At 34.1% G+C, this 20,432-nt stretch overlaps 1 protein-coding gene across 2 annotated transcripts in view; it reads left to right on the forward strand.

The window, feature by feature from the left end:
- The window catches only part of LOC148620159 (netrin receptor UNC5B-a-like), a 47,150-nt gene extending 27,767 nt beyond the window's left edge, over positions 1–19,383 (forward strand). Inside the window, exons 3-18 of one of the 2 annotated variants that reach the window (XM_088580785.1) lie at positions 636–739; positions 3,205–3,391; positions 5,344–5,511; positions 7,579–7,740; positions 8,323–8,388; positions 8,731–8,856; positions 9,640–9,699; positions 10,618–11,031; positions 11,513–11,614; positions 11,916–12,085; positions 12,666–12,902; positions 13,333–13,479; positions 14,862–15,038; positions 16,760–16,878; positions 17,956–18,057; positions 18,414–19,383. In XM_088580785.1, coding sequence (XP_088436911.1) covers positions 636–739; positions 3,205–3,391; positions 5,344–5,511; positions 7,579–7,740; positions 8,323–8,388; positions 8,731–8,856; positions 9,640–9,699; positions 10,618–11,031; positions 11,513–11,614; positions 11,916–12,085; positions 12,666–12,902; positions 13,333–13,479; positions 14,862–15,038; positions 16,760–16,878; positions 17,956–18,057; positions 18,414–18,585 — 2,513 coding nt within the window. In that variant the 3' untranslated portion in view covers positions 18,586–19,383. The remainder of the gene's footprint in view (positions 1–635; positions 740–3,204; positions 3,392–5,343; positions 5,512–7,578; positions 7,741–8,322; positions 8,389–8,730; positions 8,857–9,639; positions 9,700–10,617; positions 11,032–11,512; positions 11,615–11,915; positions 12,086–12,665; positions 12,903–13,332; positions 13,480–14,861; positions 15,039–16,759; positions 16,879–17,955; positions 18,058–18,413) is intronic. The other variant, XM_088580786.1, reaches the window with a different exon arrangement.
- Positions 19,384–20,432: the final 1,049 nt, after the last annotated feature.

Consider the following 20,432-nt stretch of genomic DNA (forward strand, 5'->3'; position numbering starts at 1 on the left):
GGTTTACACAGGTTCCATTGATAAAATAAGACATTATATACCAAAAATTCTTTCATATCATTTTCAGTACAGCTATATGTCGTGTAAACCGAACACGTGACCCAAACCGAACACCTGATTACAGCAAACACCCGACTAAACCGAACACCTGACTAGACCGGACATATTCATCAGTCCGAATATGGTTCGATTTGACAAGTTTCGCTGTAATACACTGTTATTTTGAATTTTCAATGTGTGATGAACATACATACAACAAAACAAGTACTACCTTTAACAAAAATGGCCGACGCAGTAAAATTTGTTCTTTTGACTGATAATTTTCTACCATAACACATAGCACGCAATTTCAATTTTCGATACAATTTTTTCGAACGCCACTAGATTATTTTTTTGGCCAATCGAGAAACGGAATTGCGATCAGGTAACTTGCATTGCCGTGGAAGAGCGTCTTTAAGGTCAAAGGGTAAAAAGCGAAACTATACCGACTGCGTCGGAATAATGAACATCATCTCATCATCTCATCAAATTGAAAAGAAGTATGTTCATTTTAGCTACTGTTTTCAATGGCAGCATATCTTAATGCCTTCATTTTCAATTTTAGTCATTATTAAACCTTTGTTTTTTTAATCCAGATTTGAAGAGGAATTTCCAGAGACACCCAATATCTGTCATTGCTGAAGTTGGAAGTACTGCTGTGTTACAATGTCTACCTCCAGAGGGAAGACCTTTACCGGAGGTAAACGTAACAACCATAATATAGGGGGTTAATTGTGCATTGTGCTATTTCATCGTACTGTACAAATGTATATGTAATGCACAACTCATGCTCTTGCAATGTAAAGTGCAACGCGAACTGGTTAATGTCTCAATCATACAGTAACCTTATACATGAAGAATACTGACATAAAAATGAAACTTAGCAGATTTATTGATTTTTATACGACCGCAAAAAAATTGAAAGAACCTTAATCTGTCGAGGCAGCATGTCATGAAAGTATATTAGCGGAAAATTTTAATTTGGTCCTTGAAATTCTGTTACTGGCCCTTTGTTGAAGTTAAAAGCAACGTCATTACCACTTTGCGGGTCTAGTTTTGAGCATATCAGTTATCACTCATTCAGAATTGGCATATCAGATAACTTCAAAAGTAATCCTTGAAATGAATGAATTTACCAACAAAATACGTGGCCTTTAAATGGATGAAACGTATCAATTTTCATAAAGCCATTTCAATATCTGTGTTATATATTAGTTATAACAATAACATTTTTTTTTTAAAATTTGACATGAACACATAGAAAAAGATGTCTATCTATAATTAAATACCCAGACAAAATTACGTATGAATGACATTTGAATTGTAGTAAACAAAATTTTGTGCATTCTTCAAAATTGTACAACGATACGTGCAGCTGTGATAAGAAGAGCATATCAAATGAAAGACATTTGCATGACCTCTCTGTAATATACATGTCTGGTATCTGTTGTATATACAAATACGCTACGTATAACACGAAATACATTCGACCTTAAGGAGGTAGACCTAGAGTAAGGGACACAACCTTTAAGAATCATTGGAACGTTTGTATTCGGCATTTTACATCAATCTTATATAAGCATCTAATTAACTTGGATTCGTTTTACTCTGCTTCAAACGAAAGCTTGAGAGGCTTTGGTGAAATTGAATATAAATACAAACATATCACTGATTTCATGTTTTATGTCCCTTACCCTAAGTCTACCTCCTTAAATTTATATCAGCTTAATCAAAATTGATGTTCTGCCTCTTCTCTGCTTATAATGTTGAAAAAATTAAAAGGCTCGTCCATTTATTCGGCAATAAATAGGGCTTCAGATATCAAATATACGAGATAAAACGAAATAAATGAATATTATCTTTTCTAATCTTTCTTAATTTTTAACATGACAAGATCGGGTTTGAGTATGAAACTCTAGCTTCTAGATGTATTTCGATACATCTGTTGATACCTATTCGAATGACACCCGTAATTACTTAGCGTGAAACCTTATAAACTTTATTTAATTCACCGTGTATCATTTAAATACCAATAATTCTATCAGTGAAGCTAGAGTTGAGGTAAACAGCTGTACCGCTAAAGTGAAAACATTATATGCGCAGAATGTGTAAAGTATCTCCAGTAAAAAAGGTACTATTTGCTGTATCATTTCCTTCGTGAAAATCATCCTGAAAGTTTAGTTGCTTACCAATTAAACTTGTGTATTTAAATTTCAGTGATAAAAAATCAATCAATCAATGTTTTGGCAAGGTCATTACTGCTTTGGTGGCCTCGTAATAACGTGCTCGTTTCTAGTGCATTAGATCGTAGGTTCGATCCCCACCCGACTCAGGTGGTCACCGTTTCTCCGTCAAACAGGTTGCATGTAAGAGAGACATAGGGATGACGGGTTGGTGTAAAATAACAATAATGTGACCTATCGGAGTGACAAGCCTACGGTAAATACAGTTTTTTTTTGCTTCTGTGAAGTAGCACTCTAAAACTCTCACCAAGTGTGTCGGACTATTACAAAGTCTGTTCGATGGCGTAAAAGGCGACTAAATAGTGCTCAGAACCCTAGACGGGGGCTAGGACGCTCTGCCCACAGAGCAATTGGTTTGTGTGCCCTAGGTTGTGAAATGGGGTACCCCTGCCGTGTTACATGCAGGGTTGTCAGGCTATAATACGGAAAACCTGACCACAAACCATAGTGGTGCACCGTGTTGGGAAAGATGCCACGTTCCTCGCACGTTAAAAAACCATACTGTGGTATTCTCCCGCAGTAGGAACAACAGGAGGCTAAATTGCCCAACCCTACCCACCTCTCCCTATTTCCAGTGGCAATCAAAATTTCTCGACCCTGTTGTCCTTGTGTCCAATCCCATTTTTCATCTCATCATCATTTCATGTTCATTTTATCATCCATTTCATGTTCATCGCCTGAATATAGCTGAAATATATTGCTGCTCGGGCGTTAAACCCCCACAAACAAACAAACAAACAAACAAAATCTGCTCGATCGATCAATAAATTGTCAAAAGGACGTCAGATTACCAATCAATCATTTTTCTCGAATAAACTTTTTATTTGGCTTTACAACTTTCACTATACATACATGTACAAGTATGTATCATAATAGATGAATTTCTTTGTATCTATGATTTAAATGTAGTCTATTATTGAAGGTATATTGGATTAAAGATGGAGAAGAGTTAGACAAGGCGAAGCTGTCCAAACTTAACTATATAGTTTCCCATGATGGGAATTTGATGATTAGTCAAACCAAGCTGGTGGATTCTGGAAATTACACGTGCGGTGCTAGAAATCCCGTAGCTAAAAGAACAAGTGATTTTGCCATTCTCACGATATATGGTAAATATAACGCCCAAATTATTATTTACATGAATGAACAGGACTAATGATTTTCAATCAGTAACTGCAATAATTGATACAGTTCAGTGTAGTGTAAATCTGACATTTTTCACCCTTCAAACTGTAATTCGTATGACAAAAGTTTTGTAAATGTCAGTGATACCCTTGAAAGCCCTTCAGTATCGTTCATGACCAGTTTACATGGATCTTTGATTTTACAATATATACAAATGTATCAGTTGTCGTCATGGGCGATTTTTGTTTATTTTTTTCGGAGCGGAATGTATATCTTTGAATATTATGTTTTTACAAAGCTTTTGTAAATATAATGAAATACTGGACATGTTTGTTAAGTCTTGTGGGAAATTCTACATCAGAATTATTCACAAGAATATTTTCATATCTTAAGTGAACAATTCGTGTTTTGTTGGTTCATTTTCTTTTGAGGAGTAATTTATTGTTCAAGTTCAACCTACGTTGGTATGTACAGACTCAGGCAGTTCTAAATTCGCAATTGGGGATCAGTTTAAAATATGCAATGAACATGGGAATAACGTTCAGACAGACTGAAGGTCTGATAATAGCTTCCTATTGCTTGAACCGTGAAGATAAATCTACCATTAAGAAGTACATTTCACTTAATTCAATAAATATTTTGTTACATCTACTGTAGAGCGATTGCGTAAACGATGCTTGGTTGCGTAGGGATTTCTCTGATCGTACAGCAAGGCAGTTTAAAAACTTCTAGATATTTCTATGTGATTGCTCATACGGGAAAGAAAATATCGACAAATTATCAGTTATGATGAAATGATTAAACAGATGCTAGTACATCTGAGTATAAATAGACAACAAACTGCTACAAGGAGTAACAATATGATTTTACTGTATTTAGTTTTAGGAAGCTATCATTGTTTTTATTTTTTTTTGCTACCGATAGGTTTACAGTTGTATGCTTATAGACAAGACTAGTCCGGGTTGCTTGTTTATTCTTTAGTATAGTCCGGGTTGCTGGTTAGTAGTTTAGCCTGTGTCAGATTACTTTCGCGTCCGTTGTCCGTTGTATAGCCTTTGTCCACGAATCACGGGTTTCCTGCTCCTTGTTCTTAATATGTTTTCTCTTACATGATGGCCAAGTAGGCGATAGAAATTACGGTGGAAATTGTAGACATCCTTTAATTTAGAAGTTAGTAAATAAAAGCACTGAAGGTTTCTTTTTGTAAAATAATTTTAGTTTTGTAACTTCTTCCGAACTTTTTTTTATTATAACATTTATCAACTAGCCGAAAAGACAGTTATTCGGTTTTCGAGATAAATTTTAATTTATATAACTGGGACTGTTAAAAGTGTCTGTTTTAGACAGGCTTTTGGTTATTCAGAGTTCCGCTTTACAGGTATCACTGTACATACAAACATGGGGAAGGAAATGGCGGAATGACGAAAGACGTCGTGGTTTTTGAAAAGGATATACAGAAGTTTATATGATTTTAAGTACTTCTCTGTCTAATTATCAGGCAAAATGTGTGAAAGGTGTGCGCACACGAAGAAAAAAAAAACGCAGAGATTTTGATACATAAACCAAGTATTTTGACCTCGTAACCTCCAGAAATAACCATCAAAGTGTTTGTTAAGTTTTTCTTTTTCAAGATATTGATAGGTCAGATTTAGTTTATGAAATTTGCTTATTCCATATACAAGCGGTCAAAAACTTCCGAGGTCACAGATGCTTTAGGATAAATCTAAATAGTTTTTCGATTGTTGTCTAGATGTATTGAATATATTCGATGCAAACATAAAAGGAGAAAAATGGTATGCCATCCATTGCCTAATTCTTATACAGAAAGGTACTCATTGCGAATATATACGTCAGCGCATTTTCTCAGCTTTTCTATAATGAAAAAAGTTGACATATTTACTATACTTTGAGAGAGATTTGGCATTTTATTTTCCAGTAAATGGTGGGTGGTCAACATGGAGTCAATGGTCAGATTGTTCAGTGAAGTGTGGAAAAGGAACCCAGAGGAGAATAAGATCCTGCACTAATCCTGCTCCACTGAATGGTGGAAGTCAGTGTGCTGGCGACAAAAAACAAGAAACAGATTGTGCCACCATTTGTCCAGGTACTGAAAAAAGAAATTTATTCATGTCACTGAAGTATATGTTATCCGAACTAGTTAACAGATTGGGACTGCTTTCTGTTCATGATATTTCGTCATGTTGTAACATTCTCATAGTCATTTTGTTTTTCATCTGTCGAAGTGATATCATATTCTTTATATTGAGTGCCAGAACACTAACTAAGCACACATAATAATTGCATTTTCTGATAAAAACTTGATTTCAAATATCAGAGAAAATTGCGATCAACCAAAAACGAAATGACAAACTGTCAAAAAATGAGAAGAAGTTATTAAATTTATAACATTTTGATATTAAGTTGTAAAACGGAAATTCAATCATAAACGTTTGAAGCACTAGTATTTTAGGAAAAAAAAGCGTTGCACGCTGTGTTCTAACTTCGGTGAAATTTCTTATTTTTAATCAGAAATATATTTATTGAAATCGTCTTCTACAATACCACAGCATGCCACGACATTTGTCAATTCAAGATGATTTTAAAAAGGAATGTGACTTTGATTATCAATATTTAAAAAAAATCTCATTTATTGATCTGAGATACTTAAAAAAAGTACAGCACTGCCTTAAAACCAGTCAGACCTTATAATTAGTGATTCATGCATTTCTTAAATCCCCATTTTTATGGGAATCCTTCAGAATGCCTCAAAAGAAACTGTATTAAAAATAAAAGTGCAAATGAAAGTTGCGTTCTACTACAGAAAAGTATGGGAAAATTTCCCGCCAGAATTTTTACACTATAACCAGTCAAAATATATCACAGTGTATAGCATATCCAAGGAAATGAACATACGAAGAGATGTTTTAGGACCTAACAAATGCATTTGAACTGTTTCATTGATTATCTTGAGATATAATGAATCACCCCCTGCCTGGTTTTTGGACAGATTCATACTTAATTTCCATAAAGACAATTAACTCTATGCACTTTGTTCTTAAAATAACTCAAGATGAAAAATGATCAAATTCGACGATTTGCCTCGTGGCTTTGTCAATATTTGTCAGTTTCTTCCAAATTGTTTAGATTCCAATTATTTTTGCATTGTCATGCTTGGTTCAAATATCAAAGATCCATTTTTCCGTAGTGGAATGCATTAATTGATGTTGCAGATTTTAAAAGGTTTTGGGCGAAAAGGAACACATCAGTTTGTGTGTTTCATTATCGGACTGTTGACTCAAAGGCACACGCATGAAAAAGCAATTAAGCTATGTCAAATTTGATACAGACACATTTTTTTGTAGCCATCTTCAAGAGACATTTAACATTTTTAAAAGCAGCTTTGAAAGCTCATCATTGTTAAGTAGACATTTTTATCAACATACAGCCGCGACTATAAAATACATATCTTGCTTACATAATTTCTTTTTGTTTGGTAAAATAAGGGTCTCGGAAAGGTGAGGTTGATGTTGTGTTTTTTTTCCAAATGGTTATCTCAATTTTTTATCATCAGATTTTTCTATTTAATTTCTCATTTTGAGTTTTTTTTTCTAAACATTTTAATTTATCGGAATGCATTTGTGAAGTCATGACGCCATCTACTTTATAACCTGTTCGAATCCTTTCCTCTTCACAAGAAAATGTTTTTATCACTGTAAATTTTTGCACATTTTTTGGTTATTTATGTAAATAATGTGATTATGATATGATAGACTGTTGCATGATCCATTCTTTTCTTTTCCTTTCTGTATAGAATTGCATTGTATCTTGATGTACAGTCTGTTTTATGTTCTTTTGTGTATCATATAACTTATAGATCTGCTTTATAGGGCAAAATTATTCACAAGGAAAGAAAATATAAAAGAGACGTAACACAACTATTGGCATTCAAAAGAGAACAACATTTCGCCGGAATGTGGCAGAGAATAATATTGCCCCATTCCACCATGACATTAAAATTCGTCAATTACACATGAATGAGTAAACACGTAACTCTGCTTCTCAGTTATGGGTAAAAATGAAATGAAATGAAGAAAACAAAGAGATAACCAGAATAAATGTGTTTTAGATTCTTGAACACAATCCTATAAACAGAGATTTTTTTTTATTTCAGTTCACGGAGGTTGGTCCTTGTGGAGTTCATGGTCAACTTGTAGTCCAGACTGTCTTCATCATCGTAGAAGGTCATGTGATAACCCGTCACCAGCCAATGGTGGAGGCTATTGCTATGGAAACGACCTGGATACAACAAACTGTACAGGCGGCATGTGCCGAGGTATGTTCTTTCCCCTTATCCGAGCTCCCAAAACAACAGGGAAAAAATAATGTACATTTTGTATTTGGTGTTTTTATCTCCGTCTTTCATGTTAACCGACCTGAACTTGCATCAGTGAAAACTCCGTTTTTTAGATCGAAAAAGAACACTAGATATAAAATCATATTCGCTGATGCTGTTGTAGATCCGAGAGAATTATTTAAAGTAACCTACCCTACACAATACAGTGAACTTAAGCTAAACTGTAGCACTTAACTATATTTGCTTCTAGAGGAAACGCTTTCAAATTTGATAATAGTTTTGTCCATAACTTGATGGATTGCTTTCAAAATTGATGGCTTCCTTCATTAAAGCTGACATGCTCTGAATACTTATACAGCATGTTTGAAGCAATTACTATCTGCAAATACTTTTAAATTACTGCGTGTGATTGATATTTCCCTGGTATTTCCTATTAAAATTGAAGGTAAATGCTGTTAATTGTATGTCCTTTAAAGATACACAGAATTTTTGCGTATTTACACCAGGGGTAACATTAAAATATGACTTTTTCTATCTATTTTCCTGTTTAATATGTTGTAGGTAGGCGAAGTTACGATGTTGTTATCGATAGACGGGATAATATTGCTGATGAACCTGAACAAAAGGGTAATTATTGCGATGTTTTTACTATTATTGCGAACAATGCGACTAGGTTGTTAGCGCAGAAATAAAAAAATTATTTCCTAAATAGTTTTTTGTTCATCATCGCAAATATCAAAGTCGCATTTTGGTAAAAGATTACAAAACCGACATTATTATTGCACGCAATAATTTCAGTGCTCAGTAACCTTGACCCATTGCTCATCGTTACTTTTTCTGTGGAAATCACTGTAGTTGAGCCCCTTTAGACCAGTCAGCTCCCCGATTCCAGAATTTCAGGACATTCCATCGGGCTTTTTGATTTTTTAAAACCAATTTTGGTAAAAACCATATTTATGCATTTTACAGTTGCGCAGACAGAAGCTCAGAAAGGGAACATGACCGTATATATAGGCCTATGTGTTTCCTGTGGAGCGCTCATCATCGTGGTCGTGATTGTGGTCGTTTTCATCAGACGGAGGAAAAACCATCATGGTAGGTTTCGTTAAAACATTGCTATGGTAATACATGTAAGACAGGAATTATATAAAACGGATAGAACTATCAAGTAGAAGTCTTAACAGAAATCAGGCAGGAGGTGATTTCCGCATGTCAAAAATCCATTAAATTATTTTTTATTTCTAATCAAGAATCAGTTATAAACAATATTACCACTTAACTCTTTTTCATTTGTCTTTCGGAAGCAGTTTTATACCATATTACCATTCTTAGTTTTAAATTTGGTTGTTGCACTTTTGAGATACTCTTGAAAAGTGCCAATTTCATGTACAATCCATACATTAAAAAATAACAATAAAAAGATTAGTTGTAAAGTAAATGCAATTAAATCATAATAAGAAGGAGGAACATGCTACTATATTGTGGTACTATTAAAATATATTTGTTTCCCTTCTCCTGACCCTACATCACAGAGTACGGCAGTTAGGTAGGCTCAATTTTTTTTCAAAAGTACACGGTATACGATCCATGCTGAGAAATAAAGTACAAATAAAAAAAAATAAATTAAAAGAGGAAAAGGTAATACAATTGTTTTTTTTGGTAGGGATCATTTTCAGTGGGTAGGTAGCGAGACGGGAAACAAATAGTTTAAAATTTTGGCCTTGTAGACTAAAATGTGTTGTAGAACACAGTAGCATTATTGTATTACGCTTGACAATTTCTGAGGTCAATTTTGTTGTAAATAATCTTAATATGACATTAATCTGTTAAATTAGGAGTATTTTATTTGACATTTTTCTTATATATTGCCCATTACAGGTACAAACTCGCCAAGTCTTTCCTCCAATGAAGAGAAGAAACTTTTTTCCAATGGTACAGGTGATTATTTTATACTTTCTACAGTCTTTGTTTTTGGTCACCTTGATCCTTGAATGGGTTTAAAATTTATTTGAATACTCAATCTGTTTTTTTAATGTTCACGTTTAACAAAACATCTTTTATTTGCTTTAGTGGTAATATCTCAGCTTTACACTGGTATATTCGCTAATCGCAAACCGGTACATGATGTACTTACGCAAAATAAACTAGCTTTACACTGGTGTATTCGCTAATCGCAAACCGGTACATGATGCACTTACGCAAAATAAACTAGAACTGAATATAAAGTTTCTGTTGCATGAAATATATATTTGCAGCGTGCCGACAAATTGTAATTTCTAGTAGCTCTACAAACTAATACTAATGTCTTGTTACTTTATACACAATTCTTTAGTACACTGTGAAACCTGCCTAAACCGAACCTATTTGGATTTTAGATTTGTCCGCTTTAGACGAGTTTCAGTTTTCTCATGCCACAATACATTTGAACTGATTTCATAGTAGCCTTATTAACGCGATTTGTTTTAAACAGATATATACACAGCCGATGTGCCTCTTATGATAATAATATTGTGTTTGAATCATATGATGATCATATGGTAATCATATGACAATCATGTAATATATTTAACATATGACAACCATATGATTTTCATATGATTCCCATACGTTAATTCTGGCTTGAAAACATATGACAATCATATGTTTGTGGAAAACACATGATTATCATATGATAATCATGCTATTATCATATGTAAACCGCAACATGTGATTATCATATGGTGCTCAATTTATATAATTATCATATGATGCAAGCCATATGATTCTCACGTGTGGCACATTTGCCTGTGTAGGATTTTTTAGCGTTCGGTTAAGATAGGTTTCACTGAGGATTATAAAGTTGACAATATTTTACAGGAATTGTCTCCACCCAGCCAGATTTAACACAAACCATGGTACCACTACAATACCAGTGTAACTCGGACTTCGCGGATTCTCAGCCGAATTATATTCCGTTAGAACCGACGGAAAACATCTACGATAAACCTGATATAAATTATGATCGGCAAATTCCGACTTCGAATATTGGACAACCATATGCAGAATCATCTTTATCAAATCACTCTGTCTCAAATCATTCTCATTCATCTCATCATTCCTGTGATCGCATGACAGATAAAAACACAATTATTACCAGTGCAATCAGACCGCCATCATTCAGTGATAGTGCCATAGACAATTGTTTACAGCTGCCTAGCAACATTGATTCAGCAGCCGTTGTATATGGGACATTTAATCACATCGGGGGGAGGCTGGTCCTCCAAGAATCTGGTAAATTTATTGTAATTTCATTAGTGTCATTACCAATTCAGAATTTAAGTACATTTCTTACAAGACGCAAACAAAAATCCCCAATCTCCCAAAATAGAAAAAAAAAAAACACACATCTTGAAATACACGAGCACGAGTCTCTATAAGTTTATACAATGCGATTTGAAAAAGGTACTTTAGTAACCCATTAAGAATTTATAACTTCTTTTTTTTTAAAGTAAAGATTGAAAGCGAAATTGTCTTAATAATATTACAAGTGCAAAATAAAAAAAAGAAAAAAAAAACATACATATGTTTGGTCCATGCTCCAAGTTTTTGGTGGAGTTCGAGTAGCTCATTTACTTTTGTTTCTTTGTATGTATGATTTTAGTTACTTTGTGTTCTTTGTTGTGTATGTCTGTTTTCCATGTCTGGTCTTTGTCCCTGGATTACATTCTTTTGATTAACGCTATAACCTTGGTTCCCTTGATTACTCTTTTAGGTGTAAGTTTAACAATCCCAGAGGGAGCCATAAGGAAAGGATCTTCGGAAGAGTTCTTTTTGGCAGTTTGTCGAGATGACAAAGATCGGCCTAAACTAATAGGTAGGTCAAACAAAATGTTTTCATCATAATTACACCAACATATGCTTTTATATGCATTCTTACCAAGCTGGTGTAAGCAGAGAAGCGACCCCTTTTGAGTCATTAAAAAATATGTGCATTTCCGGTTTATTCATGAATGACAATGCCGTGAATGTTTTTCCATATAATTTATTTTCTGGCAATATCATTTTTAAGTAGTAAGTAAAACGACATTGATCCAAATCAAGAATTAAAACTTTGTTGTTAGAGGATTTCACCAAGTTTGAAAATAAAAATAAATGATTTCATTCTATATTTACAGAACGCCAGACCATTGTTAGTCCTGTGATTTTTTGTGGACCTGGAATGCCAGGAATACTAAAGAAACCAGTTGTTATATCCTTCCAACATTGTGCCAGTATGAGACAGGGAGGATGGATACTGTCATTGTGTGGTAGTGACACACCCCCTGACGAACCACCCCGGTGGAATGTACGTATGTCCTGTTATCCTGTTAAAGAATTTTAGGGGATACCAGAACGTTTTGTTTTAAAGATGAACCCTTTAAAAATAGAGACTAAAAAGCCATAAACCGGAAGTGAAAGTGTCACATTACAAGACTGGCGAACCCAGTATAAATATGATCACTAAATACCGCCCGGTTTCAGTCGGGGGGGGGGGTATAATGGCAATGTAGTTATTAGTTAATTACAGACCTAGAAGATAAAAACGACCAGTCAAAATATGATAATGTTAAATGTTGGATTAATTGAAGTATGGAGGTAAAATTAACAATGTTGTTCTATTTCATTTGCTGAATGCTTGCCTTTATATTTAAAAAAAAATATTGAAAAACAATAACTGATGTAAAAAAAAAAATCAAACAAAACAAAACAAAACAAAACAAAAACTAACAAACAAACAAAACAAACCCACAGAAACAAAAAACACACCAACAAAACCCCTATCCAAAAAAACAAAAACAAAAAAACAAAACAAAAAAAAAGCAAGGAAAACAGGCAGAAAAAAAACCAAAAAAAAACCCAGACCAATAATTTCTTTTTCATTACAGAGAATAGTAACATTAGGACAAGAGACAATTAATACCTCAGTGTACACACAGTTAGACCCAACGGCTTGTCACATAATGACAGATCAGTTAATGAGATATGTATTGATTGGAGAATCGATACCGAGTGGTCGGTCAGTTAAAATATTACAGTTAGTAGCCTTCGCCTCGGAACAGAGTCCGTCTACAGATTTCAATATCCGAGTTTACATGGTCGAAGATACTCGGGATGCACTTGAGGTAAACAATGAGTTCAATATGTCAGTTTGAACATTTATGATGTGTTTGGGTCAATGTCACGATGAAAATTGAACCAAATAGTTTAAAGCTGTATATTTTAGTTGCATTATAGAAATTGTTCTTACAAATGTGCAATAAATCTTTACAGTTTTAGAATTGAAAGAAAATTGGACTTTCGGTTTATGCTATCATGTTCAAAAGTCCTGTTTTGGCACCATCGACTCTTTATTTGAATCAAAACCAATTGTTCCGGTTCCTTTTGAATCTATTTTGCCTTTTTTTGTAAGTAAACCTTAAAACATTAACTAAAGTGTTTTGTCTACATGACATTTTGCCTGCATCACTGAAAATTTCAATAACTGAAACAAACTTAATGAGTATTATTGAGTATTATTACTGAATTCCATCATTTCGCTTTCGTTTTTAACAGAGTGTAATCCAAGAGGAAAACAAATTTGGCGGTAAACTTTTAGATAAACCAAAGCAGATACCATTCCAAGATGGCGGGCATAACCTTTGTTTAGCAATTGACGACCTATCTTTTGGATGGAGGAGTAAACTAGCTGCTAAATATCAGGTAAAGGTTACATGACTCACAGTTTTATATTTTTACAGTATTAAAATAAAATTGCTATTTGGCAAAAAATGAACTAGATATAATTAAAAAAACACAAATGAATTAGAGTTGAATGCGGACAACACGCGACAAAGGGTGATCGCTGAGCAAAACGGAGTTTAGCTGTCTCCAAGAGTGATCAAGCATTCAGTGGCTGTAAGGGGCTTAAATGGAATACATAATGATCAACGTCAATTTTGGAGTTGTCATTTTCATCTCCTATTTATATGTAAACAGGACAAAGTGTTTTAACTGTTTCAGCTGTCACACTATATGGCTCACCTTTTTACGCTGCGCATTGAAGCAATCAACCGCGATTTTGAAACCTATAACGGGGCATGTGGCATTCATGTTCTTAATCAGATAATAAAAAATATGCATTAGAAAATACGAAAAGCACGTGCCTACAAATGAAATTAGAAAGCATTAAACTACATGTCATGGAAATAAAATTAAGCATCCGCAAGTCTTATGGCAACCACACACGTTTTTTTCACATTTGGGAATAGTTTTAATTACATGGACACATACCTTTTTATTGAATGGACAGATGTACTGAAGCAAACATAAATCCCTATTCATGCGTAAATGAAGCTGTTAACTCTTATTCAAATAATTTTTTTAAGACGAAAGGGTTTCCATAAGGTCTTTGCACATGCGTCAAACTTCGTTTTCTGTTTCCATAATTTGAAAATTATTACACAGTGAAACTTGTCCAAACCGAACTTCTTTTTGACCTCTTTTTTAGACCTCAGTTTATACAGATGTTCGGTTTACCAAGGTTTTAAATGCATTTTAAGGAGGTAGACCGAGAGTAAAGGACACAACTCTTGTAATCGCTGATATGTTTGTATCATATTAGATTTCACCAAAGCCTTTCAAGCTTTCATATGAAACAGAATGAAATCAGTTCAAGTTACTTTGATGCTTACATGAGATTGATGTAAAATGCTGAATACAAACGCTCCAATGATTTGAAAGTGTTGTGTCCCTTACACTAGGTCTGCCTCCTTAAGTAGCTGTTAAAAGTGTCTGGTTTAGACAAGTTTTCAGATTATTCAGAGTTCAGTTTATATATACAGGTTTCAGTATACAGTGATAACTTTCTATACGGAACCGACTTCTGGACTGCAGAAATTGTCCAGTTAAGACAGTTGTTCGTTTTATTACGATTAAAATACATTTCAAGTAATATTTCAGTGTATTTTCATCTATAGTTAGAATATATAAAAGAATAAGTCAGGAAACCAAGATTCTAGCGGAAATCAAAAGAAAGTAATCCAGGGACAAAGACCAGATAATTATGGAAAAATGAAATAAAATATTTTGTTACTTTTTTGCAGGAAATACCTTTCCAACATATTTGGAGTGGGAATCATAACAATTTACATTGCTCATTCGCGTTGGAAGTAACTGAGGTCTTGCACAATATTTCCTCTGTTTCATGCACCATACAAGTCCACCAAAAGGCGGTACCTCACAATAAACAGGTCCTGAATATTTTGAATAATTTCAACGAGGTAAGTTTGAAAAAGTTGATATACACTATAATCAGACTTGCTACAAGTCTATCGTCTGTGTTAATAAAATTTCTTCCTTATGATTTCCAGGGGCTGATCCATGAAATTATACAGAAGAGGAGGGTAGGGAATGGGGGTTGGGGATTAGGTTGGCTATTACTTACAATTAGAAGAAAAAGTGAGGGGGGTCAAAGCTTTCACTTGCTCATTTTTGTCAAAATTTAGTCTAATACTAACATTGTAAAATTAACAAAATTGTCCAATAAAAGGCAACCCCAAGACTCCCACTCCCGGATCTGTCATTGCAATTTTATATAATTATCCATCGACGGCCCTGTACAGCAGGTATAAAGAGAAAATATAATCAAAATAAGATAATCAACTTGTGGTAGTCATATGATTATCATATGTACGTCATATGTTTGTGAAAAAAATATGGTAATCAAGTGACAATAAAATGATAATCTTATGTAAACTGAAACAGAAGTCAATAAAAGTACGCTTGATTCATACGAAAATCATACGTTGTCCTTCATATGATTCTGTTGTGTGGCACATTTGGCTGTGTAGATAGTGAAAAGTAATCAATGTAGAATAATATCGCCGTACATTAGACATTTACACACAGAGACTTGTAGCAACTATTTATTGTAATTTATATCAGCATAAAACTATACTGCATTACTAAGTTAATTTCTTTCTAAATTACAAATACGGTCATAGGCGGTTCCAAGAGAGGAGGGGTGGGATACGGCCTCTTATGCTCGAACGTTTGGTTAGTTGCATAGTAAAAAAATCACTGCAGTGCAACTTTCGAAATAACTAGACCCACTGCTGGCTGTCGATAAGGTTTTAAAATAAGTCGTTGCATTGTTGGATGAACTTTGTTGCCAATACATGTTTCTATGATAGCCTTTCATTTATGAAAAAAAAAAACATGTATAAAATTTCCAAGGTCTGGCGAAAATTCCGATTATGATTTTTAATTACACTCAACATTAAAAAGTCGATAAACCATCAAACCAATACTTTGCGGTATGTGTGTCTGTTTCTTTGTTCTGTTTGCTTCCACTGTTATAAACTCAGAATTTGGCTGTTCTGGTTTGTAAAGAATGCCTTTGTGCTGAGATTACCTGTCAAAACAGTTTAAATACAAACCTTAGTGCTGCTTTGAGGTTGATAAGATGTTTAAGTTTTAATCTTAAAATGAATTTTCGTTTCCATTAACTAGCTGTAACACTCGACAAACAATCATTGCTTCCTATAGGTTTTTACGCTTCTAATCACGTTTAAAATAAATTTCAATTAGCGGTAATTTGTTGCTAAATGAAACATACTTAAATTCAAGTGGTACCGGAGTTTAGCCTGAAGTATCTTTTTAAGTTAATAACAGACAATCGACACGCCCACTTTATTTTTTGAATGGCTTACACTTCAATTTATAGTTCATTTCCTATTTTAGAATATTAGTTACTACACAGCGGCTACCTTTAAATGTGAAAATCGTACTTACCGGGTATATTTTGAGTCTGTTGATAGTCTTTCAGTGAGCTTTGAGCCATAAGTCGGGATGTGGCAGATTAAATTTGCTCGGAGACATGAGGAGTTGACATAATGCGTATTTACTTTTCAAAAATGAGTCTTTTTGTATAAATTATTGCATTGGTGCTTTGATCTTTCTATTACCTCTTTTAAATTAACATGTTTTCGTTTTAATCCAGAAACCAATGCCTATATCCACACAACAAAGCATACCAGGTAGATCTGCAACTGTTACAACAAACCTAAGTTCAGGGTACAACTCAATGGTTACTTTGGACCACTCGGCTAATAGTTTCAGGTATGGGCCATACATCAGAGGATGATTCCAAGATTTCAGGTTTAGGGCGCGAGGCGGCACAAGAAAACGCTTAGGGTAGAATTTGTGAAAAAATTAAGATTTTATGCATTTTTTCCCTAATTGACCTAGGAAAGGGGATGGGGTGGTGTACTTGGCACCTTCTATGAACCCGCGCATGTTAATAATATATTTGGATTCATTCTTATTTGGTTAAGAAAATGTGAATTGAAAGGTACGGAACAGCTTACTATAAATCGAACAGAAAATAAGAATAAATAGCTTAAAAGAAAGAAAAAAAAATATAATAAACAAATAAAACTTGTGCTGATAAAGCTATCAGTTCTTTTACAGCGAAGAACATAGTTAACTTCATGGAGTAGAATATGTATACCGTTGATTGCATGACTTACCGGATTAAATACCTAAGGTAGTAAATGCGGCAATTAACCGGGAGAATTAAACTTTCATTTCATAAGCATTTTGATATGTGTCTAATAGAAAATTTATATCTCTTTATCAATTGCCCATTTAGAACATGAGATTATGGTCATTCAGTTAAGGGAAGACGAACTCCATTCCCTGAAGTGAACTATTTTATTTGCGATAAGTCACTCGATTGTAGACTATGTTCTTAGTGCCACATTTTACTAACGGAAATGTATACTTTAAACAAAAACTATCTTTTAAAAAAGATCGCCAAGGCAATAAAATTTGTTTTTTACTTATTATTTTCTACATTTCATTCAGGAAATAACACATGACAATTTCAATTTTCGATACAGTTTTTCCGAACTTCCTAAGTTATCAGTATTTGTCCAATCGGAACACAGAATTCCGATCAGGTGACTTTCGGAAGAGTGTCAAAGGGTAAAAAGCAAAAATAGACCAACCGCGTTGGAAAAAAGGTCTTAATATGATTATGATGTAGATGAGAGAAGAAACGGGGTATGTTTTAAAGGAACACAAACATTACCGCACTGTGGAAAAATAACATTTGAGGGAAAAAAATTAAAGGGACAACAACACTACCGCATATTTCATAAAATCATTTGCACTTATTTTAATTTTTCGTTGAAGGTTGCCAAGTCACACACGACATCAGTTATGCTTACTACTGGATCCACCGAATGCCAGAGGAAATGACTGGAGAATGCTTGCCCAGGCTCTAACAGTCGATAGGTAAGACTTATTGATAATGATTCATAAAGATTCAATAAATGTGTTTTTCCATAATGGACCAGTTATATATCCAAGGTAATGATAAAAACACCGAACTTATAGGCAAACTCTAGGCAATTGAAGGAAAAGTTTATACAACAAATGGGAATATCAAGGCGAAATCTGGAATGTTGGAAACCACCGCAATTAATATCTTTCTGGCATGTTTTATTAGTTCTATGCATTTCCGCATGAAAACTAAAGCATATCGATGTTTCATTTATAATAGAGCATGAATAGATATGAATTTGGCACAGATATAAGAATTTAGAGAAATATAATGTAAAAGTATAATCGTTGTGTTTTCCCTATTTCAGATATGTGCAGTTCTTTGCTACAAAACCATCGCCAACAGAACATATTTTAGACTTATGGGAAGCGAGGCACAGAGAAGAAAGTGCGATCACTGACTTGATGAATATTTTCCGAGACATGGGACGAGGGGATGCTGCATTGGTACTAGAAAAAGACTCTGGTGCATGGTTATGAAAGATAATCCGGAATTGACAAAAGAGGTCAAAATTGTCTTTGAGTTTGATGTTTATTGATCGTATGTCTTTCAATGCCATATTAGTGGACTGGACAGTCAACATCTTACGACCTTCATATGACCGATGTCGTTTTCACAGTACAACTAATGATACAAATTCATTCGGGGATTGTGATAGCGGAAGTGGTCTGATATGAAACATTACTGTCGTCTGAGTGTGAAGCTGTGTTATATGGTTTTACCTTTATAAACTATTGTTCGAATACGTGACATAAAAACAGAAGTTGGATTATTCTGAGCATTGTGATAAACATTAAGAACTAATGCATCAATATATGCAACAAACGTTACTGTTATGTATTGTATACATGCACTTCGTTTTTTAATTTCCTTTTTATGTTTTAACCTACGACTTTCTCAATTACCTGTCAATTATAATGAACTCACGCATCTGCTTTCTACCTCTTTACATATACCATGATGAAAGAAGATAAAAAGACTTTGACGTTACCAGTGTTTGCCAAAGATAATCAAAGCTCATGGTAGCTATGTTTAATTCATTGCATAAATACTAGAATTTCTATGTGCCATATGATATCTAGTCTTCGTAAACTTAATGTCCTGCTTAAGCCGATGGTTTGAGCTTTTTTGGATAGGTACTACATACATGCACCTGTCAATGATTCATATGTAATGTTCTTTTTGTGACATTTTCCATTCCTACCATTCACTTGCTGATACTACAATGATGGATTCGATATATGCCGTTTTTTAAATAATAAAATAATCCATTTCACGAATGTTTATTGTTTTTTATTTTTGTACCTTAGTTTGGAAGACCTATACAGTGAACATGGATTTCTGTCAACGTTTTTTATCTATTAGAAAATACTACATACATCTATGTATAAAGAGCAGAGATAAAGTTTTCTTTACAATAACCGTACATTCTCGTGTATGTTGGATTCGCACAGTTGACTGGTAATTAGATGTATCAGATATCAAAAGGATGTTCGCTCTTTTGCATGGAACATTACCATCTGAAATCACAGGTGTTCATTGTACATGTATTGGGGTAAATGATAAAAGTGACAGAGAGTCTTTAATTCAAAATTACATGTTTAAAAACTTTTCTCAAGATTTTTTATTCCCACACATATGATAAGTTAATTTGGTTTAAAAAAACGTGACCTTGAGTGAAGTCCTACAATTCAGCAACTTTACTGTAATGCATTTATTCTTCCTTGTAGAATTCAATTACAACGAGTATAAGAAAACATGGAATTTTGCTACAAAAGTTCACCTACGTCCTGAACAAAATAGTTGTGAACTTTAATTCGTGGTATTTTCATGGATCAGGGAAGATACGCAAATTCGTGGATTCTTGGAATCGTGGTGTTGAGGTTTTCAGTATATACATCGATGAAAATGTACTCGTTGGGAACCAAATTTCGAGGTCGGGCTATGCCACGAAATTGGTACCCCATGAACAATTGTACTTTCACAGTACTTTCTATATTTAGCCCTCTACGATGACTACACGTATCATGGATAAAATCTCTTAACAATAATATTTAAACAGAGGGAATGTCCACGAGGCAGCGACTCAACACAAAAATATCGGCCAAAATACAACAGGACAGGTCATGCCATCGTCAATGAGTAGGAATCATTTTTAACAAGAAGGCCTTGTCGGACTCTTTACTAGTAAAAACTAAACAACACCACAAAACTACAACCTGATTTGAAAAAATGGTAAAAGTGGCCAAGAGTAATCAAGGGAACAAAGATTCTAGCGGAAATCCATGGACAATGACAGACATTGAAAACATACAAACATAATAAA

The sequence above is a fragment of the Perna viridis genome, chromosome 4, assembly GCF_037379345.1.
Source record: "Perna viridis isolate PV_CMFRI_1.1 ecotype Kerala chromosome 4, ASM3737934v1, whole genome shotgun sequence".
NCBI lineage: Eukaryota > Metazoa > Mollusca > Bivalvia > Mytilida > Mytilidae > Perna > Perna viridis.